This window comes from Anoplopoma fimbria, chromosome 16 (assembly GCF_027596085.1).
Source record: "Anoplopoma fimbria isolate UVic2021 breed Golden Eagle Sablefish chromosome 16, Afim_UVic_2022, whole genome shotgun sequence".
NCBI lineage: Eukaryota > Metazoa > Chordata > Actinopteri > Perciformes > Anoplopomatidae > Anoplopoma > Anoplopoma fimbria.
In genome coordinates, this window is record NC_072464.1 from 2809706 (window position 1) to 2835499 (window position 25794).

The 25794-nt window shown below is 39.2% G+C and overlaps 2 protein-coding genes across 5 annotated transcripts in view; both read right to left on the reverse strand.

Annotated features, from left to right (window-relative positions):
• The window catches only part of mlphb (melanophilin b), a 39061-nt gene extending 35325 nt beyond the window's left edge, over window positions 1–3736 (reverse strand). For all 4 annotated transcript variants that reach the window (XM_054614920.1, XM_054614919.1, XM_054614918.1 and 1 more), the window contains exon 1: window positions 3575–3736. In XM_054614920.1, the coding sequence (XP_054470895.1) occupies window positions 3575–3705 (131 nt within the window). In that variant the 5' untranslated portion in view covers window positions 3706–3736. The remainder of the gene's footprint in view (window positions 1–3574) is intronic.
• Window positions 1–25794, reverse strand: part of maip1 (matrix AAA peptidase interacting protein 1) — a 231636-nt gene that overhangs the window by 103520 nt on the left and 102322 nt on the right. The window lies entirely within an intron of this gene.

Below are 25794 nucleotides of genomic sequence, written 5' to 3' on the forward strand. Positions count from 1 at the left end.
TAAAGATCAGGGAGACACCATGTGCCACAAATGCTGGACATTGTTTCCATTCAAGTAGGCTTTTGACAAATGCACTCACATATCCTTTGTTACTTTTGATGTTACTTTTGAAAGAAAACATCACAAAAACTTTTGAAAAATTGACTCTATGCGCAATATGACATTTAGTAAATTCATACAGTCTGTTTATTTTTCTTTGCACCAGCCTTGATCTGTCTGAGCAGTTGCTAACGGTAGCCATAGGTAATCTTAATTTATGATCAAGGTGGCGGCTTTTCAGCAAAAGTAACATCTCACTTTGAAAAGTAACTAAACATGAGGCTGTAAAGCACACTGCCCTTTCCGACTAAAAGTTTCAAGCTGAAGCAAGCTTTGTTGGGCCTGTAACCCCACCCAACAGTGATGTCACAAGGTGCTTGAGTAGCAAACATTTCTACATCATTGCAGAAAGGTGAGTAAAGCTGAACCACTGTTGTGCAGCTGCAGTTTGGTGAGTCTTTAAAGGGCGGGTCCATTATTATTATTTTTTCTGTTTTTATATCATTCTGTAGCTTCCCAGTGGTGGTCCTTATGGATTCAAATCCAAACATTGCAATTTTGGTTGAAATACATATGTTTTAGTGAAAAAAATGCTTTTTTCCCAAGCCCTTCTAAAAACATTTCCCATGTGACCTGACGTAGGTTTCGGCATTATGCGATGCTACATATATCCCTATCCACAGTCAGTGTGTATTACCTACAGTAACTAAGATGGCATTTGGAGAGCTCCCAGTTTTGAAAAGCAGGAAGGAGTCCCAGACCAAAACAAGAGTAAGAAACTACTGTGTGGATACCAAAAGTCACATAACAACACAAACAAACTAACAGATCAAGGCAGCGGAAGACCAGCAACCTGTGTAATGTGTAATGCTAAAATTACTATTTTTGACAATGTAGTGATGTGACTTGAATAGAGCAATAATACAGACTCGGTTCCCTGTTGGAAGGCCTGTCCAAATATAATAAATATAGCGTACACTTAAAGTGAATGTTCCTGTCCGCAGCCACTTTACCTTGGCGTCAGACAGCCATTCCAAAGAACTGAAGCCCTTATATCGCTCTCTTGAAGGAACCCAACTCCATTATAAAAAATGATAAAGTGTTGTTTGCCAAGTAATTATTCCACCATGTATCTCCTCGTAAAATCATAAACTGACATTTTTTCATGTCTGTTTATATATGGATCCATAAAATAAGACAGCTTCAGAGTTACTGGTAGGTGTATTTTTCAACTTTGGACCGGGCTAGCTAGCTGTTTCCCTCTGACTTCAGTATGTACGTTAGTCAAAGCTAACCATATCCTACAATCTCACTCAGAAACAAGGCCAAGAAGCACATTTCTCCAGAATGATGAACAAATAACGGCTGGATATATTTGAAGGTAAATTTCTAACGTATTATTCACTTCATGCTTTTACAGCTAATAAAACAAACCTTATACCATTTCATTATACAGAAACTGTATGAGTCAGAATGCTGGCTGACAATTATGAGTGAAGAGATGGTTGTCAGCAAATGGATGGCTTCCTTATCGCAACTCTATGTCAACATTATGTCAGCCTTGTTACAGGCAATACAAGCTTCTCCAGGAAACATTTAGTGCTACGTTTACAAATAAGAAAAAAAAGATCAAGATCGATGGAGAATAGCGTAACTGTGCATGGCCCCTTGATTAGGATCTTAATTGTTTAAGCATTCATAATACTGTAAAATGTAAATAAGCAAAATGTTCGACTGATAAAATTGACAAAAACATTATGTTGTACAGTATGTATCTATCTGTTCCAGGCAGCAACATCCAGGTCTGAAATGTGAAGCCAATGCTGAAGTGCCTTAAACCTGCATTCTCGGGCCAGCAGGGGGCGACTCCTCTGTTTGCAACAAGAAGATAAGATAAGATAAGATAAGATAAGATAAGATAAGATAAGATAAGATAAGATAAGATAATCCTTTATTAGTCCTGCAGCGGGGAAATTTGCAGACTTACAACAGCGTAGAGTAAAGTGCACACAAGAGACATAGTAGAAGAAGACAAGCTAAAAATAAAAAATGAAAAATGAAAAATAAAAATAAAATAAAACAAGTATTATAAATAAGCAATAAAAAAAAAACAGTAGAAAAAACAACAATAACTGAAATATTATATTTACAGACAGAGAAAAAAACAACAACTATTTTAACTATTTTTAACTATTATTGCACAGTGTAATGTGTAATGTATTGCACAGGAAGAAGTCAGATTGTATAGAAATCTATGAGAAAATTACTCTACTTCTCTATTGATTTATTACCTCAGTAAACAATGTAAACATAAGTTTATGGTCTTATTCTTCAATACAGCATGGTGTTCATTTATTAAATGATGGTCCATTTAGAGTCAAATAGACCATTAAACAGAGTATGCTTTAGGGTGGGGCTAACTTATGATTGACAGGGTGCTAACCCGGCGCTGTCTGGTCTGGGAGTCGTTGTGTTTTCAGTTCATGGAAGTTAATTGTAACATTTTGGTCGACAAAAATGTCTAAATAGGCGTTTTGTTGAACTGAGCTCCACCCTCTCAGGTCACTTCTGATGTAGTTCCCAACTCCATTATAAAAAAAATAGTGATTTAACCTTGCAGAACATGACAGTTTACATACAATCCCACTTCAAACCCGAAACTAATCCTTTCAGTTATTTCCAAACTTAGCAAAGCTAATGTTGAGTCAGCTAGTGCTAGCGTTCTCATTATTAATAACCGTATTGATTAGCTTACTTTTTTGGTAAAGGTTGAGTGGGCATCTCATTAATAAGAACACGGAAAACAATGCAGATGGCCCCGCCCTTTAAGTTGAACTATTAATAAAAATATGTTAGATAGACTACTTTAACAAGTCCACAGCCATGCTAGCAGCTGTGTGAGGCTGTGCCTACAAATAGCTAAATGCCATGTTTGCATGCTGTGTAGCAGGTAGAATGTTTACCAGGGTCCCCATCTTAGTTTAGCATCTTATCCTGCTTACATTAGGAGAAAACAAAAACTATATAAAAAATGTATTTTTTAAAATTACAGTCTTATACCTAAATTCACATATCCAACTAAACTAACAAAAGCCCTTATGGCAACAAAATATTAAAAGTTGACACAGAGGGAAATACTGCACAACATACGAGTCCCAGCTGAAATATGGGATATAAAGAATTACAGTTTATCAGAATAAAATGGATTGTAATTTAATATAGTAAAAGTATTTGTCTGGATTGGATAATAGGGTCAGAATTTAAATGAAAACATCTGGATTTAAATTTAGGCTATAGACATTTTTAAGTAATGTATGACTCATTACTATTTGTGTTTTATTAATTCCATCACACTAAGAATTTATTCTGATAAGACATGCATGCAGCCTGACAAGTTCAAAGTGAAAGGGGAGTCCATAGCGAGGCTAATCCTGAAGCCATTAGCATCAAAGGGATGGCTTCTATTGGTTTGTTGAGAAACAGATGTGCATCAAATAGAAATAAAACAAATACACGTGATCTCGTTTTAACATACCCAAGTCTGTCCTCCTCCTTCTTCCTCAGGTCAAAATCTCTCTGGACCACTTCCCAGACATGCTTGGCCTCCTCATCTGTTAGCTTGGAGAGATCCAGCTTTCTGCCTGTGGAGGTGGTTGTGGCAGGCATAGTTGCGAAGCTGATGCCTTTGAGCTGGCAGGCGGTCTTGTGCAGGGCTACATTTGGGCAATTAAAAATAAATTCAATAAGTTGTAAGCTATGCATAAGGATGAATCAAATGCTTATATTTAGGATTGACCTGCAGGGAAAACACTACCAAATGTAAGTATAGGTCTCTTAAAATGAGGTCACTTGCATTCCCTTTTTCCAAATAATCAATCAGTGTTGCACTGCCAACCATTTTATGTTTCATCGGGTGCTGAAGTTCACAACTTGACATGATTGTTAATCAGTTGGTCATTTCTGTTGTGTATGTTTCATGGTATAAATCTGTGTGACATGGTTGGGAATACATTTCCTGCAGAAAGCTTGCAATTGAACTTCCCTGCACTCATCGTTGGAGATGGGGGACTACATTTCATACACTGCTCACTGAGCTTTCTGACCTTTGAACTCTTCAACATTGCAGTAAGACAATTTACCAACATTTAATCAAATGTTAACACTCAAAAAAGGGCCTATTTATATACATTGCTCATTCCTCTCTTTTTCCTCCTGTTGCAAAAAGAACACTGTAAAATTAAAGGTCATCATCATCAACAAAATGTAAGGAAGACATTTTTTTGAACATGCCAAGATATCAACTGAAATGGGCATGCTAGCCGGCATGCCCACAGCAATTCTTCACCAAAAGGACTCAATTGTGAGACACGGGGGACAAAATCCACATTCTTAGTAAAAAATGTATTATTGCACAATTTCAGGTGGTCCCTCATCAGCAAAACAACTTCATTCATTAATTCATTTTCCGTAACCTGCTTATCCAGTTAAGGGTCGCAGGGGTGCTGGAGCCGATCTCAGCTGTCAATGGGCGAAGGCAGGGTACACCCTGGACAGGTCGCCAGTCTGTCGCAGGGCAAAACAACTTAAATATTAGTAAAATTATGCATTTAAATAAGTGGCCCATACTGTCGTGTTTTGTTGAGGGCAGTGTATCTTCTGATACTTTTTACTAATGTCTGCATGAAATAGCTTTCTCGTGTATGTTTCAAAATAGTAAGAATTAAGCATTGGCCTAACACAGGCCAATGCTTAATTCTTACTATTTTGAGAGAAAACTGCTGTCATTCTTTAAGGCAGCTGTTTTCTCCGAACAAAACAGACCAGAATAATAGGACTGATCCAGGGTAAGTGATCTGGAGTGCAGGTCTAGATTAGGGGCTTAAATCCTCTCTGCCACATGCATGTGTCCTGTGATCTGGGGAAGGTTTGGCACAGTTCAACCATCACATTGCTGAGGGATTTGAATCAAGTCTCTGTTAAATGGAGCCTGCCCAAATTATTTCACATGGTCCATGTTCATAATGTCTTGGTTTCAGTGGATGAGGTGACTCAACTGGAGCTGAGCAGAGAGTTGCACACGAGTACACACACACACACACACACACACACACGCACACACACACACACACACACACACACACACACACACACACACACACACACACACACACACACACACACACACACACACACAACCTGTACCACCAAACTGCACTGAAACACACATAATCAGAAAAGGAATGCTCAGGAACATCACATAATTGTCTTGTTTACTACAAGCCATATCAAATAACCTCAGATGTCTTGGGAGCCTAATCTAATTTCAGTTTATGCAATTGGGCACTATTGGTAAAAACAAGCATGCAAGTTTAACACAGAAACAAGTCACATCAAAATGGTAGACTCTGAGTACAACATTGTACTTGACCAGCTATATAAAATAGTGCTTAAAACTTTCCCACAGTCAAACTGTTACACATGAACAGTCAAGAAGTACACATAAGCTCTATATGTATTTGCTTAGCGGGTGTGAGCAACTTGGTATCTGACTCTATTGCCCTAATGAAAACATGTACTTTAACATTGTGTTATTTACTATCATGAATGTTTCTTACAGTATTTTAATCCTCAGCCAATGAAATCTTAATTGTAAAGCGGGTTGTCTATAGATATTTCTTCCTGCATTAAATCCCCTGTTGATGTCACACAACTCAAGCAAGTGCACATTTGAAGGACTTGTGTTTGCGAAAGGAAGGTTTGGCTTGATAACAGATGTGGAGACACACAAACCTGGAATAGGTTGACCAGCAAAAGAACAGAAAGCATACATTTTTCTCTTTATTCCATTCCAAACCACTTGACATTCTCTTATTTGATGTTTAAATGTATGAATCTTGGCTACCTTTTTAGTAGATTTAAGAAAGTTGACAAAAGCTATTTGGCATTTGCTTTAAAAGCTACTAATTACATGAATTACTTTTTCTAATAACATGTTGGGACACTTTTGGACATGACTTTGATCCAACATGTAATTAGCCGACTGTTTCACACTGACAGTTTAAGTAACATACATTTAGAAAAAGAAGCAACAACAGGATTAATATCAATAATGTGTGGGATACAAACACATGTAGGTATTAACATAATTTTCTTTCTTTTAACATCATGAGGAGATCTTTGTATGTGAATATGTCTTACCTTGGTGTTGACAGAGTAGCCTGCGGCCAGTATTTCCTCTGAAGGGCAGACCAGGCTGACTGCAGGGCAAACTAAGTAGCAGACAGCAATGCTAATCACATGTCTAGTTAACCAGGAGGAAGAAAGGCAGGGAGACAAGCCTTCTCTCCGCCTTCCTCCACTTTTCTTCACAGGGTCTGGCTGTGTGCTTTGCCCCCCCCCGGCCTCCTTGACAGCGGTATAAAATATATCGTTACTGCTATACTTGATTAACATTAATCTTAGGTAAAGGGTGATAAATGGTAAATCAATCGGTTTAGAAGCCATTATTTAGGGGATTTTCACTGCTTGGGCAGTATTCAAGTGTGCAGTGATCATGAGATTTTGGAGAGGCCAGTCACATGTCATGGATCCTACAGTATGTTATAGTAGAGAGTCAGACATCAGAGCAGTTAACCGACAAGTGACACCTCTTTATTAATACCAACATTCACACCTTGAAGGGAAAGCCAATGGAAGGTCCTCTAATGTGTAACGATACAGCAGGAGTGTAGGAAAGCAGTTCTATGTCTGTTAATAATCGATGCCATGTTGGTTTAGGGCACTAAGTGGTATACTATGGTTGTGAGAGTGGTACTTGCTAAGTGGGTGGGTCAACCTTCTCTCTCTGAGAGAAAATCTGGTTCAAACATTTACACATGGGATTCATTTTTTAAATTGTTTATATGTGTCCAGATCATTGCAATTACTCTATGACGTGAAAGCAGAGTCGGAACGAGTAAGGATGGACATCATAAAAGGAAAGTCCCCATCAATTGAGACAGAAACGTATTCTCAGAATTTGAATGAATGAGAAGACCTGTTTTTCTTCATTCAATTATCTCATTCTCCTCTCCATAAAAAAATGGATTTGCTCCCATTTCCTTCTTTGATTAGAGCCATTTGACCAGTCCAGAAGTCTTATTTTCTTGTTTGCTCATCATCGTCTTGTTGAGCAACCTACATACTCATGAACTAAGTCTTTGGAAGAGATTAGTCACACCCTGCTTTTTTACACTTCACATTTTTGTAAGTTAATTACATTTCTAGTGTTTGACCACAAGTAGTGCTATCAAGCAGTTAACAAGGCAGTGCTTTACAAGGAGGTTCAGAAAATGTCTAGCTGTGGGTGGGCCTAAGTGGGCCTGGGTCCAGAACGCTTCCTTTTTGCTGGATCATCCAGTGAATAGCAGTCAATGACGTTGTTTCAATTATCTGACTCCAAACAATGAAAATAAAACACTTGTTTTATGTTTTTTGTTTAGGCTACCTGATCGGTCAGATTTTTCACAGTGTGCAGCCGGTGTTTAGCTTTAACATGTGACCGTGTTAACTGGTATCTCTCAGCTAATCGCACCTAATTGCTATATCAATATAATCATAACTATTATGACGGTTATAATTATTATTTTCTAATATTATTAATGCTTATATTATTATTATTATTATTATTATTATTATTATTATTATTATTATTATTATTATTATTATTATTATTATTAGCATCATTGTATGACCATCATTTGATAAAATGTTTGCTTTATTATTTCTTAATAAATACTCTATGCAAATCATTCCCATAAGTTACCATGAGCACACAAGTGCATCCACTAGCTGTTTTTAATGTTGGTTAGGAATTTTAATAAAATCACGGCAAAACAAAAATGCTGTGAAGAGAAGGAGGAGGAGAGTCCAGTCCAGCATGAAAACAATGCCAATGGAAAACAACCAGGAACCTTATTTTTTGTGGTGGACTCAGGAATTGAACACATCCAATGGTCAGAGCATGTGACGTAGTATGAAATATCGAGAAAGACCACTTATGGCGTGGCAGGAGGGGAGGTGGCCGGGTCAAACAACCCTAACATAAGTTCTGTTTTGTAGGATAATGTCGTCCCGACTGACAGAAAAGGAAATAAGGTTAAGTGACACGAAATAAATGGAAAATTCGTGTACCTTTACAAAAAAACAATAGATTGCATTTCGTGACTATTTCCTGAACTGACGTGAGACTTTGTTGGTATGTGGCCCCTCGTTGCCCAACCACTAACAAGATATGCTGTTGGAAGACTCAAACAGAAATAAGGGCATCCAACTGAAAACTACTATAATGAAATAATTTCTGTGTTCTCCTGTTATTATCATCATATGTAAAACTAGTTTACAATTTTGGACTTTGGTGGTCTATTTCAATATTATTGTTTAATATATATAGTTTTTGCTGAGTATACAATTGGTTTTTAAATGCACGTCTCTGCATCTGACATCTTTGTGTGTGCATATAGTTTATGTGGCTTCCGTGCCAGCCTATCATTTTTGACGTTACTAAGCATGTTGGTGCCATTGTACCTCTATCTATACACTTGATGAATGATGCTGTTGAGTCTGTTAGCTTCTTGGGTGTGAATATGTGAAGGCCGTGCCAGAATATGCCATACTGAAAATGTTTGTCTTGTTTGTCTGTAACATTACCTCTGATGATGATGTTAAGGCTTACATGATTAAACTGTTGTGCATTCAGGCAAGTATAGTTGTAATGGCCTATTTTGGTCAACATATGCGTATCACAACCCATTAAGTAGCCTATGATTGGTCTTGGACAGGTCAGGCCCACCTGATTTTCTCTGCAGGGGCCCACCCGCACTGTGAAAGGCAGTGAAAAAGAACTGCATGCAAATAAACATGGAAAACGAATTAAAACAATTTAAAGTATTCCAAAAAAGGTGCATGCTTAGTAGACCTCAAACATGCTTAGTAGACCTCAAATATTAATTTTGCGAGAAATACTAAATGTAAATGACTTCAATATGACATTTTCAGATTGCTGGCCCATGATATTTGTTGCCAGATGAGTGGAAATCCTCCTAAACAGAAGGGACTTCAAACAGACTTTGAATTCCATGAGGAAAAAAAACACAATAAAGTTTTGGCTTCAGCACAGTCAGTTCCTGCAGTTATCATCCAGTGTGTGTTAGCACTGATAAATTCCTCACATTTATCTTGGACAGCACCCAGTGCAAAGAAGCTTGTGTGTATAAAAATCCTAGCCAGCACGCAATCAACAGGTTTGATTTTCACTCTCCCGGTCTTGGCCTGCAGAATACTGAGAGCTATTTCGGTAACTTTAGGGGATGATCACATGCAATATATCAGATTGCTAATATACAAGCATCAATGTTGCTCAATTTAATAGTAAATAAACTAAATTACATATCAGAATGTTGTGTTTGTGGTAGCTATTTTGTAAGACTACAAGTGAGATTTCTCAATGATGGATGTTTCATTTTGGTAATCTGCAACTTGTGTGGTGTGTTCCAACACTGCTTTATAAAAGGCATAAGCTAAGATAAGATGGCTATCATTGTTTGTGGATAGAGGAAATATGGGAACCGTTCACACTGAGAGACATGCTACAATGCTGATATTTAGCAGGTAATGTTAACCATTTTCACCATCTTAGTTACATGCGTTAGCATGATAACATTTGCTAAGGGAGGGGGAGGTGGATGGGTTCAACAAACATGGATCTTTCAGCCAGGAGACCGCTGTTGGTTCCTCATATTAAATTAGAGGTCAACATTGATTTGTTTTAACTTGCGTACTTCAACAACGACAGTAACGTAGTGTCCTAACTAGGGGTGTAACAATACACGTATTTGTATCGAACCGTTCAGTACGAGGCTTTTGGTTTCAGTGCGCGGAAAAACATTCTACACCGGTGAGGCACGTTTGCGCTGGTAGGCACGCTACGCTAAACAAGCTCACCAGGAAAACCAAGAGCAGCACACACGCTAGAAACTATCCCAGCAGCGTTTAAGCAGCTATTCCCCACTGATTCAAACAGGCATAAAGCTACCACCACGCCAATCGGTACATTTATAGCCGCGAAGATGAGACCCTACTCTCTCATGGATAACGCAGGCTTTACGAACGTGCTTAATGTGTTGAGCCCTGTTACACTACTCCTTCACGGCCCGTTTTAGCCAGACCGTAATCTTTTGTTATGCACAAGAAAGCAAAAGCCCAAAGAGAGAATGAAATGTCCAGATCACCCGCTGTTGTTCTGACAACATACGGGTGGACTTAAAGGGCCACACAGAGCTACCTGTAACGGCACATGACCTCACCGCTGAATAGTAGAAGAAAAGCCAAGTTGCTGCAGCTTCCTGTACAAACATTAATCTATCATTGTTCAATTTTGTGAACCGTTACACCACCAGTCTTAACCCAAACAATGATCTTTTCCAAAACTTAACTATTTAATTTTGTTCTCATAACCTAGATAGGTTGTTTCCTTTGAAAACAGAAGTTTATTTTGAAAAGACTAGATATCGTATGAACCGTTGTATGGGGATACGTTGGCTAGGTGAAGCTGTGGATTTAGATCATTCTCAGGCTACAGCTTCCTTTGTAGTTGGATCTATGATGCTATGGATTTGGCTACATAGCTGGACTGTGTCTTTACTGCTCACATCAACATTGACCAGGGAAGGATTGTTAAGCCACACAGGATTTAAACCCCTGGTGCTCCTATCAGATTGAACAGTCATGTTAATACACCCCAGGAGTTTGGAAATACAGTGGTTTCAACACAATGCCCAGCTAGCTAACCATGTCAATTCATACAAAACCCCTGCACTTAGTTAGTGTTGGGGGCCATATGTTCAAGAAAGCTATGACCATCTGGTTTTACGGAAAACGCATAAGGCATTGACAGAGGCTGCAATCGCTTTAGTTCAAATATTTTACTCTTCATTAACAGAGTTTATGAGTTTTCATTAATGTATTTCCCTATTATACATAATGATCAGTGAATTGTAGATTGTAAAGATAGGACTCTCATTTGAAGTAAGGACCCCAATGACCTAATTTAAACTAGATCTTATACACAAATGTGAACCAAACAATTGGGTAGAGATGAAAGAATTTAACTCTACAGCCACAACACTCTCTTGACCATTGTGTGGTTTTGGAGTCTCCTTATCTTCCCTGGTATTTTCATTGTTGTGAGATTAGGCAATTTCAGTTAAACTAACTTTCACATAGACCTGCTGCTTATCGCTTCCTATTTTATGCTTGGAGCTTTGGCCCTCCTCCCCAGTAATCATCGGAAAGCAGTAGGAGGCTGTCATGTGATGAAGCCATAACAGCAGGAACTGCCCCCCCTTCCTCCACTCCCTGACTCCAAAAAGCAGCTCAAAGAGCCAAACCATTGCATAAGGTTTTTCTGGACACAGTAGAAAACCATCCCAGTGTACTTTTTTATATTGAGTGACTGAAAAGTGTTTGTGTTTTGTCATAAAACTGGCTGTATCTTAGATCTTGCATTACAAGGTAGGAGGAGACTGGTTACAACAATATTTGGTGGATGTTGTGGTCACTGACTTTTTTGATAAGTTTATCGTACTTGAATCCCATATATAAGTGAAATAAGTCTGTGGAAATGAACAGAGATATACACTTCCTATTCAAAGGTTATTTGTCTCTGGTGGGGATTATAGAGCCAACAATTGAATGGGAATCCTCCATTCTAAAAAGGAAGCTTTATGCTGGATAAATTTCCCTTCACACATCCAGCTGGGCACAGCTGGCCTTCATTCCATTTTCTTCTTATGCGAGAGCTGTTAGGACCATATGACAAAGGCTTATTGTAAAGATAGCTTTAGCACTCCAGCACATATGGCTCTTTTACAACAAGTGTCACACTTCCCCTACACAAACTAAAACTGTCACTCTTTTTCAGTGTGAAAGAGAAATACATAGACAAACAGAAGAAGTTGTTTGACTGATGCCTCAGTCAAATTGGTCTGAGGCATCAGTCAAACGACAGCGTCAGTCATTCCAACAAATGGCAAATAAGAGCATATGTTTATGTTCAAATAATAAAGCCCCTTAGCTCCGTCTGGAGTGAATATGTGGGTCTTTGAGATGGGAGATCACTGTGTGATTCCTATTTCCTTCCAGCAGTCGATGTTGGTTTCTTTAAACCAAGGGGCGGCTGTGGCTCAGTGGAGAGCAGGGTCGTCCCCCAATCAGAGGATCGGCGGTTCGATCCCTGGCTCTGGCAGTCAATGTCGATGTGTCCTTGGGCAAGACACTTAACCCCAAATTGCTCCCGCAGGCTGTTCCTGCGGTGTATGTATGTGTATGAATGTTAGTTAGGGTCCTGATGGTCAGGTGGCACCTTGCATGGTAGCTCCTGTCATCAGTGTATGAATGGGTGTGATTGGGTGAATGATATGTAATGTAAAAGCGCTTTGAGTGGTCGGAAGACTAGAAAAGCGCTATACAAGTACAGTCCATTTACCATTTAAACCATGACCATAATTGTTTTCTTACCCTAACCAAACCTTAAAGGGATAGTTTGGGTGTTTTGAAGTGGGGTTGTATGAGATACTACTCCACTTACATACCAATACCAATGTAATGAAACACCCAAAGGAATAGTTTGACATTTTGGAAAGTAACCTTATTTGCTTTCTTGCCGAGAACAAGATGAGAAGATTAATACAGCACTTTTCTGTATGTTAAATATGAGGCTAGCAGCTGGTTAACTTAGCTTAAAGACTGAAAACAGGCAAAAGGCAGAAAAGGTACAGATTAGGCCAAATGGGTGAGACCAGACACACATTTCAGTTTATTACATCCCGTTAGCCATCTGCAGGCAGCAGGGCAGATATGAGTGACATCTACAGCCTTGAATTTGAAATGCAGCACAGCACTATTATGTGCAAAGACGTACCTTTAGCTTGAACCAGATGTTGCAAAAAAAACTTCTCAAAATAGTCAGATATAACACAGTATTGTACCAGCGTTGTGTTAAGAAGGATGGGATGAAGGATAGGGAGATTCTGGGAATGGGGTTTGATTTGAACAATCTTAAGAACATTTAAAGATTCCTCTACTCTTGCGTCCTTAGGGGCTGCTGTTCCCACTGACATTTACTTCAGCAACAGCTGCGTTCTTTCCAAGTTGTCTGGCAAAAAGGCCCCGCCATAAGATCTCTAGCAGTTATCAGGCTGTGTATGTTGATTCAATTCCAAAGTTGGCAAGTGACCAGTGAAGAGTAACATGGATTGGAGTAATAGGGTCTCAACTCTGTGTGAACATCCTGTTAGCAGAGTAATGCAATGACTGCAGACTGGAGATATTTCTCTTGCTGAGTCATGAATAGAGGGAGTTACACTAATCAAGTTGGGAGAAAATGCATGCATGGACAAATGGCTCCATGTCTACGGATAGAAGAACTCCTTATTTTGCTGATACACTTTAGCTAAAAAAAAACCCAGACATCCTAAATCTAATTATCACACCAACATTATGGGTCTCAGACTTAATATTTACATTCCAAAGTAAAATGTGACAAAAAACATAAGCAGTAAGATGAACAAACCAAACCACGATGTTCGCCAAATTTATTTGTAAGAACAAACTAATACAGTCCACTGTAAACACCCGTCATAGTTTACAGACTGGCTACCTGGTTCAACTTTCATCAATGTAAGTTGCTGTATTTGTGTGCACCTGGATTTCGTGTGTTGTTCTCACCAATTATTTATATATATACTTATATTAAACATTATAAGTACACCAACTTTGAGTTTTACCTCACAACAAAATGTTGACAATTTAATTATAGCGACATTCCGTTTCCATATCCAAGCTATTACTTTGGTAAGTACAATGTTAAACGTATGATAGAATCTAAAGAAATCTAGGGTGTTATAAACAGGAGTTATCCTTTAAATTAGTCTAAACGTCTTTTGAGAGTTAATGTAAGTAATAGTGCTACAGTTCCAGGACTAGTAGGCTAAATTATTTAGAAAATATAATTATAATTAGGCTGTGCATTGGCCTTTAAAGATTTAAAGTGATGTACATTCGGCAGCCATGGCAGTTGTCGTTGATCAGTGTGGAAAATTCACACGAATTGGGTAGAAAGACTCAAAAATAACCTCAATGAGTAGTTTTTTTATTCCAACTTGTTGTCATCACAACTCGTCGCATACTGATGTCAGATTCCTTGGCTTCATTGTCAAACACACTGGGTAGCCAAACGGACAGTCTCAGTAAACACATGTTTAACATTGTAAATTCAAACAAAAACACAATGCCATTTAGTTATGTTTTAGGAACAAATCATGGTTGGGCTTAAAACAAGTAAGTTTACCAAGTAAAATATAAACAATGTAATATAAGTACAGTTAACATGTCACAACTCTTTGGGAGATAAAGACCATCTGTCTTCTGGTTGAAAATCCTTTGTTTTCTTCTGCAAAAGTTCTTTGGTTGCCTCACTCAGATGTTAAATAATATATGTGTTAACAGTGTAAAGCTGTCAAGTAAGGTGTTGATATTCAGTGAGCTCATCAGGATTATCAGATCAGGTGTTAATGGGCATTACTTTAAAAGATGAAAAGTTTACTTGAGAGATTTTCAAGCTGCTTAATTCATTTCCAATTGGGTGACCTGGAAAAATGGCAGCACTTTATTCAATTTTCAGCTCATTCAAGACATGACGATGACAAAATGAGAATAAAGAACCAATTAGAAAGGTGCATTTAGCAGACTGCTGATCTTAACCAGGCATGTCTGCAACACTAATGGACTGTAAGTCATAGTAAAATACATTTAAAACACATTTTATAAGACATTATATACAATGCCAAAAATGCATCTAAACTCACCAAGCTGTCTGCCCGTGTAGCAGTGGCTGAGTGGCAGTGATGTACTCAGCAGTATGTTCCGTTAGCTGTTAACCTAACACACCGTCCAAAACAATCAAAGTGGACAAACTGTTTTCGCCTGCTGCGTCACTCGGTGCAGAGTAGTGGCTGGGGGTCGACAATGCACTCAGCTGTCATATCACAAGTGGCCCCTACCAGCCAGGGGCCGGTCAAGAGTAGTGAGAGAGGAGTCAGCCCGCATTCAATGGCAGTATAAAACAGCCAATAAAAAGTGTTTTGAGAAAGTATGAGTCACCACAGCCACCAGAGTTCCTTGAGCATGTAGCCTTAATTGGGCACCCAAAATATTATGCAGTTAGCTGCTGCAGAATGCGAGACTAGCAGTGGACAGACACAGAGGTGCACACTCAGTCATGGACGCACACACACACACACACACACACACACACACACACACACACACACACACACACACACACACACACACACACACACACACACACACACACACACACACACACACACAACCTGTACCACCAAACTGCACTGAAACACACATAATCAGAAAAGGAATGCTCAGGAACATCACATAATTGTCTTGTTTACTACAAGCCATATCAAATAACCTCAGATGTCTTGGGAGCCTAATCTAATTTCAGTTTATGCAGATTGTATGATTTTTTTTTTTTTTTCATACGTTCAATATTTACTCCCACATTGAAACATTTGTCGTGCCTTTGGCATTACGTAGTACCTTCTCCCCGAAGTGAACCTGAAAAGCAGAACATCCAGAGTCTTAAAGATTATTCCACCCTTTCAGACAATTGGTTACATCCCTACTACCACACCGTAGACCCCACAACATGGTTAGGGCTTTTCATGATTACCCATGGTACGGATTGTGAGATTCCCTTTGTGTCATGATAGTGGGTTGGATGCTCTTTTAGAATGAGTCATGTTGGCTGCAAACTGTGTCCAGATGCAAACAGCTGGTTCAACAGCCTCAACTGTTGCCTCCACTTTGGGTTGATTTAAAGCAAGAGTCCAAAACACACAGCGTTTCTTAAGCATTAACAGTTTAAAGTTTGATATGCTTCAGATTTACAAAACTATCAACTTTGAACATGTCATCGCACCATTGTGGTTGACCCTTATCACCCCCCCATTCATAGTGTGAAACACTGTCAGCACTGTACTTGACATATAGAGACTAGAATACCAGACTGTAAGCCTGATGAGCAAAAAATATTCCCAGATGTCAAGCAAGCCAACTCATTTATCCAAATCATGGAAATTATAACTTCTCAAGGTAAATACCACTTATGGACCAGGGTTGGAAAAGGCGACAGTATAGTGAGTCAGCCCTTAAACATCTGCAACTCTGAAGGGCCTTTTCAGGACAAATGAGAACTGTGAGACAGCGCTCTACCATGTTTCCATCCCAACTCCGGATGGAAGTGTATTCTAATTCATGAATATGTACATTTGTAATTTATTGTGGAGTAGTAGCCATGGCTACTGGCTACGGCATTAATAGATTCCAGCTGTCAATTAAAGACACCCATTGAGGGTTCAATGGTGGGCATTGTTCAGCCGGATTGGTGAGTCAGAGAAGCTCCGTGGGCGGGGGGGCTGTGCGGCTGTACTTGGCAGAGCAAGAGGGAGATGTGATACACCAGAAGCAAGTTACAGCAACAGTGAATTGTTGGAAAGAAATTCAGTCCCTGCCTCTTTCTGGGGACGAGTCGGAGCCAAAGAAACTGCAGCTACTTCATTTTCGCAAAATAGACATTTGCAGAAGCTCATATAAAAAAGTAGGTATGTCCTCGAGTTATCAGAACCATAAATTTCATTTTCTTTAATTGAAAATTGCTGATAACAGTATTTCCTCAGAATAAAAGTAGTTCACAAGATAATTTATAGTGATTTATTCTTGATTACGAAGTTTCAGTATTTGGTCCTATTTTTTTAAAATTTACCTCCCAGTGGGATTGAGTGGGTGGTGTGGGAAAAAGGTGTGGGTCAGTTACTTGATCGTTTTCATGTAAGAAAAGGTGTAACAGAGGTCTGAGGTTGGCCATGGGGAAACACGGAGAGGAATGTCCCAGAATGGCTTCCCAAACCCAAAATGGGTACGGAAATATGTGTGTATCACGTGAGTGGCCATGTCAGTGAGCTTTCTTTCTCAAGGCGGTTTGTTTAAATACTTCTGTGGACCCATTTTAACGCATTTCAGAGATAGATAATTGAGTAATGACACTTGGACAGAGATGACTTGTACCTTCACATTTAGCGGCTTACATTTTCTACAGCATTAGTGTTCCTCTTGTCCAAATAGAAGCCCCGACAAGAGACACATAGATGTTCAGTCTTCTACTTTAGTTAGATAATGGCTTCACTTTATGTTCTGTTTAGCTTATATGCATAGTTACTAAACTAAAAGTGTAAATGTTTCAATGGTGTGTTTCAAAAATTAACCAGACGAAAGGTGTGTAAAACACAATAATCTGTTACATACTGTGCATATGGACAGTAACACACACATTTTTAGAGAGCTCAGATAAAAGTGAGCTCCTGCAGAAGATCAGTGTTTTTTAGTAATGAAAGCTTATTAGAGCTGTTATCATTCCTGTGACCTTCTACTGCTTCATGTATTCAGTGACGTGAGAGCAAATGTGAAATGGCTTTTTTGAGCTACACTAGTGTGAGATAGATATGTTTAATTGGTTGTAAGGATATAAATTCCTCATTCATCTAGAGGGATAATGGTTGTATACTCACTGTTTTTATATAGTTTTTACGAGTAACTAATTTTATATTGTAATTTGTGCGATATCAGAAATGGCCAATAGTCGCCATCTCAACACTAGGGGGGTTGTGTGTGCATTGTATTCACGCTTCTGTGTCAAGTTCCTCTGAAGAAGAACAGTAACGCAAGACAAGAGGAGAGTGTAAGGCATTGAACAGGCACCCTCATTAAAACTCTTGTTTAAACTGTATTCAAGGTGAGATTTCTATTTTCAAAGCACACATTGTTAATTTAAACTGTAATGCTTGTTAGCTAAAGCTAGTGATAGATTGTCAGCCGTTGTTGTTTAATAGAAAACTGTTGATAGCAACGTTATAAGCATTAGCCTAACGAGCTAACCTGTTGGTTAGTGAGTTGTGTATGAGCATGTATATTTCAGTGTTATTTTTATTATTGTCTAGTTTGAACGATATATAAGTTCCTGAGAAGAAGAACAGGAACAAAAGACAGAAGAATAGTGTAACGCAGTGAACAGGCACCCTCATTAAAACGTTATTTAAACTGTATTCAAGGTGTCTGCTGCTGTTATTTGGTGTGTCCCGCCATCACACACTGACGGGAGGGCAACACTAGCCGTGATTATCGGCAAAACCAAGGACAGTCCTATCAGAATAGCAAATGTTTGCATGCTATCCCCACTAAACTAGGATGGTGAACTTGGTGTACATATCTACTAAACATACTGATAAGTACTTTTTTAACGTCATTGTGGGAACTTAAGCATTGTAAAGTTAGCATTTAGCTCTAAGCACTGCCAGAGCTGCTAGCATGACTGTAGACCAGTGGCCCCCAAAAGTGTGTCTCGAGCACAAGCCAGGGGTGTTGCAAGATTAATCTTTCTTTTTTGTTCCACTTATGAGTAATGGCGTGTTCACACCAAAAGCGAAGCAAATTTTTCGCGCATTCAGTTTACATGTAAAGTCAATGCACAGACGCGAGTAGACGCGAACTCGATGAGGCGAAATTGCGAAATTCGTCTCATTCGCTTCATTCGCCAGAGTTGAAATATTTCAACTCCGGCGAAAAATTCGCGTGACGCTGTGTTGCGACAGCCAATCAGCGTTGAGATTCTCCTCCTGTCACTCTGTCATCGATCCGAGCTCCGTTCAGAAAACAAGCATTTATAAAACATGAGAAGATGAGAACTAACAAAACATGAATTCTGACTTTTTACAAACTACCATCATTGTGTTGTTATTTCGGCGTCCCTTTTTGTACATTTATTGCAATTAAATCACAGTAAAATGGTTTATTTTCGGTCCATACAGCTGCAGTAAACCAGCCGACGGGTGGCTTGCTGGATTCAGTGAATACGGATGATGTTATGAACCAGACAAGATGGCGTTTAGTTTCCCGGGATATCTGGGACTGCCACAACAAGTATAAAGCAGATATAGTAGTTATTTATGGTTATTTATGAATGGTTGATGGCGGAAATAAATGGATGAGGTGACAACGGTTTCCATGGAGATAAGCCCCTCCCCCTCTGCAGTGCGTCTAGCGCGAATTAAGTGAATAAACACAAACGGACCTGCGAGTAAACTGACGCGAAGACGGGTTGCGAATATTTGCTTCGCTTTTGGTGTGAACACGGCATAAGAGTGAAGTTGCATTAGCCGATTTATTAAACCACACAAAACCGTGCTGTGAAAAAAACATAAAGATAAAGATGTTGATAAAGAACATAAAGAGAAGCGTTCTCACTCCACAGTTTTGGTAACACACACACACACACACACACACACACACACACACACACACACACACACACACACACACACACACACACACACACACACACACACACACACTCACACATACCTTACATCATCAGTGGGGCAAACAAAGACCTGACAAATACAGACAGGTTTATTTTGAAAAGACACTAGGCATGTAACAAGCGTATATCGACAAGCAATCACTGACAAACCGCAAACTGAGGCTAGAGGGGTACATAGAGCAACATAGGTTGAAGCTGAGGAGCACTGACCAAGTGTCGGTATTTGATGAGTTAGGGCGAGAATGTGTTGGCTACAATGGCGTTCTACGGGGATGGCCAACCCCAGAAGTTAGCATCGCACTTGTTACCTCCACAAATGGCCAATTGGACTTTCCATTGGATTTTGGCTTATATTGGCAAACACAAATTTGATGATTGACACGTTTGGTTTAGCAAGATAATCTTCACAAATTAACACCTATTTTATGATTTTTTCTAAGGTATATGATGAGTTGGGTCAGATAAGGGGCTATTAAAATCTCTTAATCTCTTTGTTTACCACAGACCTCATTTCAGGCCTCTAACCATAATCCCATTCAAAAAAACCTATTGACTTTAAAACAAGAGCAACCGAAGAAGTTGCTTACTCATTTGCAGATTTTAGGACACATTTTTGCAGCACTCTATATCATTGTTCAATTACTTTGCCTACTAATGAAGTTTCACCACATTAAAAAGAAACGTATGTAAGTTATCACTTAACAACTTGTTGGAATGCATTACAAAAGAACAGGTCAAACAGGACACTTAAGTAACTCGACTGAAATGCCTCGCTGTCTTTTTCAGGGTGAATCTGTCTGCATGAATGCAGGCCAGATGACCCAGGTATGAAGCCGAAAGGCCACTTCAGTGTAATGTCCACCAGTGTGGATCATCTGGATTGCTTGATGTCATTCCAAAATATCATAGTTCAATCCCGATAGGGGAATCAAAGGAAATTGGATCACTGCAGGATGGTACGCAGCTGTGCTCCTCATGTGTGCAAGACATTTTACAACTCCTTGTAAAATATTTTTTCTTTGCTTTTTCCCCTCTTGGCCAGCTGTTGGACCTGCCTGCTTCCTATTTAGCTGTTGACTTTCAAAATTCCTCTATTTCTTAGTGACCCCAGAGGGTGTCAAATATAATTTGTCTGTTCCAATCACATTAGTTTATGCTCAAGTAACCCATATGTTTTTGTTTATCTTCATCATATAAGGAATGTTCTGTCTTTGCATATTTTAGTTTTCAGTGGTGAGCTATATGTTTTCCCTCTAACATACTCTCTTTGAAACTTAAACTGAATGTATGGTTTATTCACTTCATGAATGCTCGGTGCAGATAAAAGATTGTTAATGTTCATCCAAAAAGATCCAAGTTTTTCCAATTATGGTTGCCGTTGTTTATTTCACAAACAAAACAACACGCCTAAATAAAATACAACAAAGCCCTCAGAACAGAGGTAGGTTGGAGCCTCCCACTATGCAGAAGTAGCTAAATAAAAGACTCTTTTATGCCTTCCACCTACCTTAGTTATGATTACATGTTTATCTATAACTTCCTCAGATGTTGAAATGCTGAGCTTTGAAGCTTGAGATGACTAAGCAGAAAAAAGGACAAGCCACCAGCCTCTCCGCTTCTCCTCTCACTGCTGATTTGGAGTTATAGAAATAATGGAGACCAAGCACAGCAGAATATGAGGTTAAACAGATGCACAATTTGATGAGTAATTCTACAGCAGACTGTCAAGTCTTTTGGCAGACTTAAGGGGCCGAGTTCACCCCTGTAGAGGAAATGGTCTGTCTAAATAGTTTTGAGCCGTTTTTCCGTTCCCTAGCAACGCCTCACAGACGAGGAACACACACTGACAAACACATACACGTAGAATGCAAAAAGCTACCCTATAAACATGCGTCAACACAGTTTCACAAACACAGTTTCACAAACACACACACACACACACACACACACACACACACACACACACACACACACACACACACACACACACACACACACATGGTTCTACTTCTATACTTGTGAGGACCATGACTGACATTGACATTTTGGGAAATACCCTTGCTTTCTTGCTGATGGTAGATAAACGTCGCAAGTAACGCATCATATGGTTGTAAAACAGTAGCGGTTAGGTTTGGACAACAAAACTATTTGTGTAGGCTTAGAAAAGAAGGTGCTGGCTTAAAGAAGTAACTTGTAACGCCACTTACGCTACAGGCTAATAATGACGCAGATGTGTTGACTTTGCTTAACACAATGTCAAGGGCCACTGCACAAATCTAGGTATTTAATGCCCTGAGAGTGTAACCAAGCTGAACTATTAAAGTATTTATCGTAAAACTAAATGTGTTAATAAGAAGTATGGGTATCAATCCAAAGTCAGATGTTAATATTTTAACAAAAGTGCTACTGTTGACCCTTAATAAAAGTCTTATCATTAATCTACAGGCAACCACAAGCCAAAACCTGATGTCTGGCCAAAATGACCTCATTTGACAAAAATGTTATCTTTTGGGTTTCAAATTGGTTTGCCCAAGAGTAGCAAAACACACACACACACACACACACACACACACACACACACACACACACACACACACACACACACACACACACACACACACACACACACACACACACACTCAAGTACAACCCATAAACACACACACATTAGCACACACAAGAGTGGGACAGTGGGGATAATTAAGAAAAAAGTTTTGTTGGCAAGAGAGATTAGTATCTGTTTCCTTACTCAGGGAGGGTCAGTGTGCTCCCCTTCTGCTGCCTCCCAGCCTCCATCCTCTCCCCTCCTAACAATGTCATCTGTAAGCAGTTTACTAACTTTACTACACTTGATCTCACACACACACACACACACACACACACACACACACACACACACACACACACACACACACACACACACACACACACACACACACACACACACACACACACACACATATTGGTGCACAGCTGGTGCATCCGTCACAGTTATAAGCTTCAACCAATTCTATATTGTCTGCCTAATGGAGTTAGCAGCAACAAGTAACAGCTCTAGTTGACCTAGTTAGAGCACCGTACAAGTCTGGAAAGTCTTGATGAGAGAAATATGCTGATAATCTGTTTTATGCAGGGACAGTAGAAACAGTCACACAACTATTTGCGTTTTTTTTTTTGCTAAGAATCAGGAGCTTTGTTCAAAATACAGATAACAACAGACTTCTGTCAGGCCCTGCATGCATTCAATATTGTGATAGATGCACTTGGGGGAGGATTTTGAAATACAGATGTCACTATCGATTCATACAAAATCCCACAAAGCATGTTTATTTGTTAAAATATGTAGCAGCTCAGTGAAAATTTTCTTTGTACTGTCCATCACAAGTCTCTTATGCAAAACCTCAACAGCTATGATAGAGTGACATCTAGAAGTTTTAGCAGCTAATACTTTTTACTGGTAAAGAAATAACAGACAGAAAGATTAGATGATTATATTGAGGGGGACAACAGACAATTCATGGACTTGTTGCATCCGTCTTGATCCACCACCAGTAGGAATATATTACATATATAGTACATATATTTGATATGTATTATGTTTTTTGTAGTGTATATGTTATTTTGATGTCTTACTTCTTTTTCTATATGATCCACATTTACAGCTTAATTTGATGAATTTTATTGTGGGCATTTCATAAATCTTCGAATATGATCACTTTATCACTGAGATACATGTATATACCACTGCCATTGAGATGTCTCTATTCCCACTGGCTCGCAAAGTTCATGATGCAATATCAAAACCACTTTTTTCAAATTTATGAGACTATTTTTGCAGCTTATGTGATGAATTGTTTCCTGTACAAATGCCTCGCACCACAGCTAGCCAGAAGAATTCAGATAAGACATCGTATAATTGCACCAACAGCCCAGACTTGTGAGGCACAATGCAATTACTGCCCTTCAAATGTGCCTAAGAGCAGGCAACAAATATCTTAATGTGTGAAAGCTCAGAAATTGTAACTGTTTTCTACTTAAATTAAACGTTATTCTGGTTTCACTCTGCAGCATCGCAAGCTCGTCCTGGTACTCTCAATTCTACCCTTGTGAAAGACCTTTCAGTGTATAAACCTATAATAGGTTGATATTTATAGAGATAACATTCAATAAGTCTTGGAGGGGAAATTACTACTTTAACACCCCGATCAAATTGCCCCTCAAACAATAAAAATCTTCCGAAGCACTAGCTTGACCTCCATCACCCCGCCAAGCAATTACTCAGCATTTTCCTTTGTAGGAATGGAGCGTATAATGTTACCACTTATTCAAGTCAGGGCTCCACAGAATTGTCTTTAGATAAGTTCCACATTCAGTTTGATGCCTCGGCTTGAATGTCCAGATGTGATTGCTGTATCCCGCTTCAGGAAATGAACAGTAGCTCTGGTTTTGGGTATGGCCATGTGCTGGAAGAACAAAAGAGAACACAAAGTCCCCTCCTCTTTGCTTGCTTATAGTGCAGATTCAACTGCTAAGTCACCTCTAAATCACTTGAAGTCTTTGTACTATTTCATTTTCTTAATTATTTTTAAACCGATAAGTACATTACTTTATGTACTAATGTGGTGCTAGTACCACTTCTACAGTTTAGTGTAGAGGAGTCCATAAATCCTTGAAGAACATATCAAAAAAGTGCTTGTTTCATATTTTCATGAGTCATTGGGTGGTTCTGAGTCAAAGTAATTCAGAAAGTGGAAAGTACAGAACATGTGCCACTCAACATTAAACCATCTGCACGGATATGAAAAGATTCGATTATGGCTTTGTGTTTCAGTCTTCCATGTTACTGGTCAGACCAGTATGATTACTGCTATTGGAAGCACTATAAACTAATTTGTTGGACTGAAGCTGACATGAGGCTGTGCAGTGACTGGTGCCCCTCATAGTTGTCATTGTCATGAGAGAGTGAACAGAAATGCTTATGTGATCCAGCTCAAAAGAAAAGGCAGATCACCTCAGCGGGAAGGTGGCTGGCTTTGATTTAAAGTCTCTGCAGACCTCTGGTGTTGGCCTCCTCCGTTAACGTTTACCTGCTTTAGGTCACCATTCACACATTACTCACTTTTGCATCACATGCTGACTTTAATTCAATCATGCTGTCAAGAGTACTCAGAATACTGGGGAATTTGAACAATCTCACCTTTCCTTCTGAACCTTTCCTTACTATCAGTGTGTCATGTATTACAGTGTTCATCAGTATAGTGTGCATAGTACCTGCTTTACTTAACAAAACTAGACTAATAAAACATTAACAATTTAGAGTATTGTTTTCCATAAACTGCTTGTTGAAAGTTTAATTTAAACTACACTTAAAACTATTACTGTTATGATGTCATCACTCTGCCTTGTTTACATTGTATTGTTTCTGTCTTTACCATGTAAAGTGCCTGTGATTAACAAGTGGACTCTGGTGCGGTTTATTCTGTGGTGTAAAAGCAAACTGGACTAACCAGATTTTATGACAGTAGAAAGAGATACGGAAAGCATGCAGCAAAGCGCTGCAAGTTGGATTCAAACCCCAGACCGCTATGGGAAGGTCTCAGCCTAAGTAAATGGCCTCCCGCTGTACCAGGTAAGATTCCTCGGGGGCCACTAGATATCCTATTTTGGCATCAATTTAAAAGATAAACTACGAATATATACCCATCTGCTGGTCTGGAACTGTTCATGAACCAATCCAGGGAAAGCTAGAACAGGAACTAACTACTCCTGATTAAAAATCAATGACCTGAAAGCAGAGGAGAAATGTAGGAAATACTGTTGCTAGTGTTAGGATCATACACAGATTATCCTTACATGCACTATAGGTTACTATCAGGACACACCTGTATGCATATGTTGGGTTATGGCCGAAGAGAGGCAGCTTTAAAAAGGCAAAGCTCAGTGCTCAGTGTTTTCCTCCCGTGTTTGCACCTCATTCTGTTAATCATCCACCGTTAGTGTGTGTATTAATACTTTCCTCATCAAACATGGTCGGTGTGACCCAAGGCCAATTCATCTCCACCCATTTATTTTCTTATGCTGCGATGGAAATAAGTGTGGTGGTGGAATTAACACATGCATTTCCCTCAAAACTGGCCAGTGAACAGTTTGTTCCTAATGGTAACGTCTTTGCAGGCAAGAAAAAAACGACTTCCAGTGACTGATTGAATACTCCAGTTATGTGGAGGGGAGTCTCATGCTTTATTTGAAAACAGAATAAACAA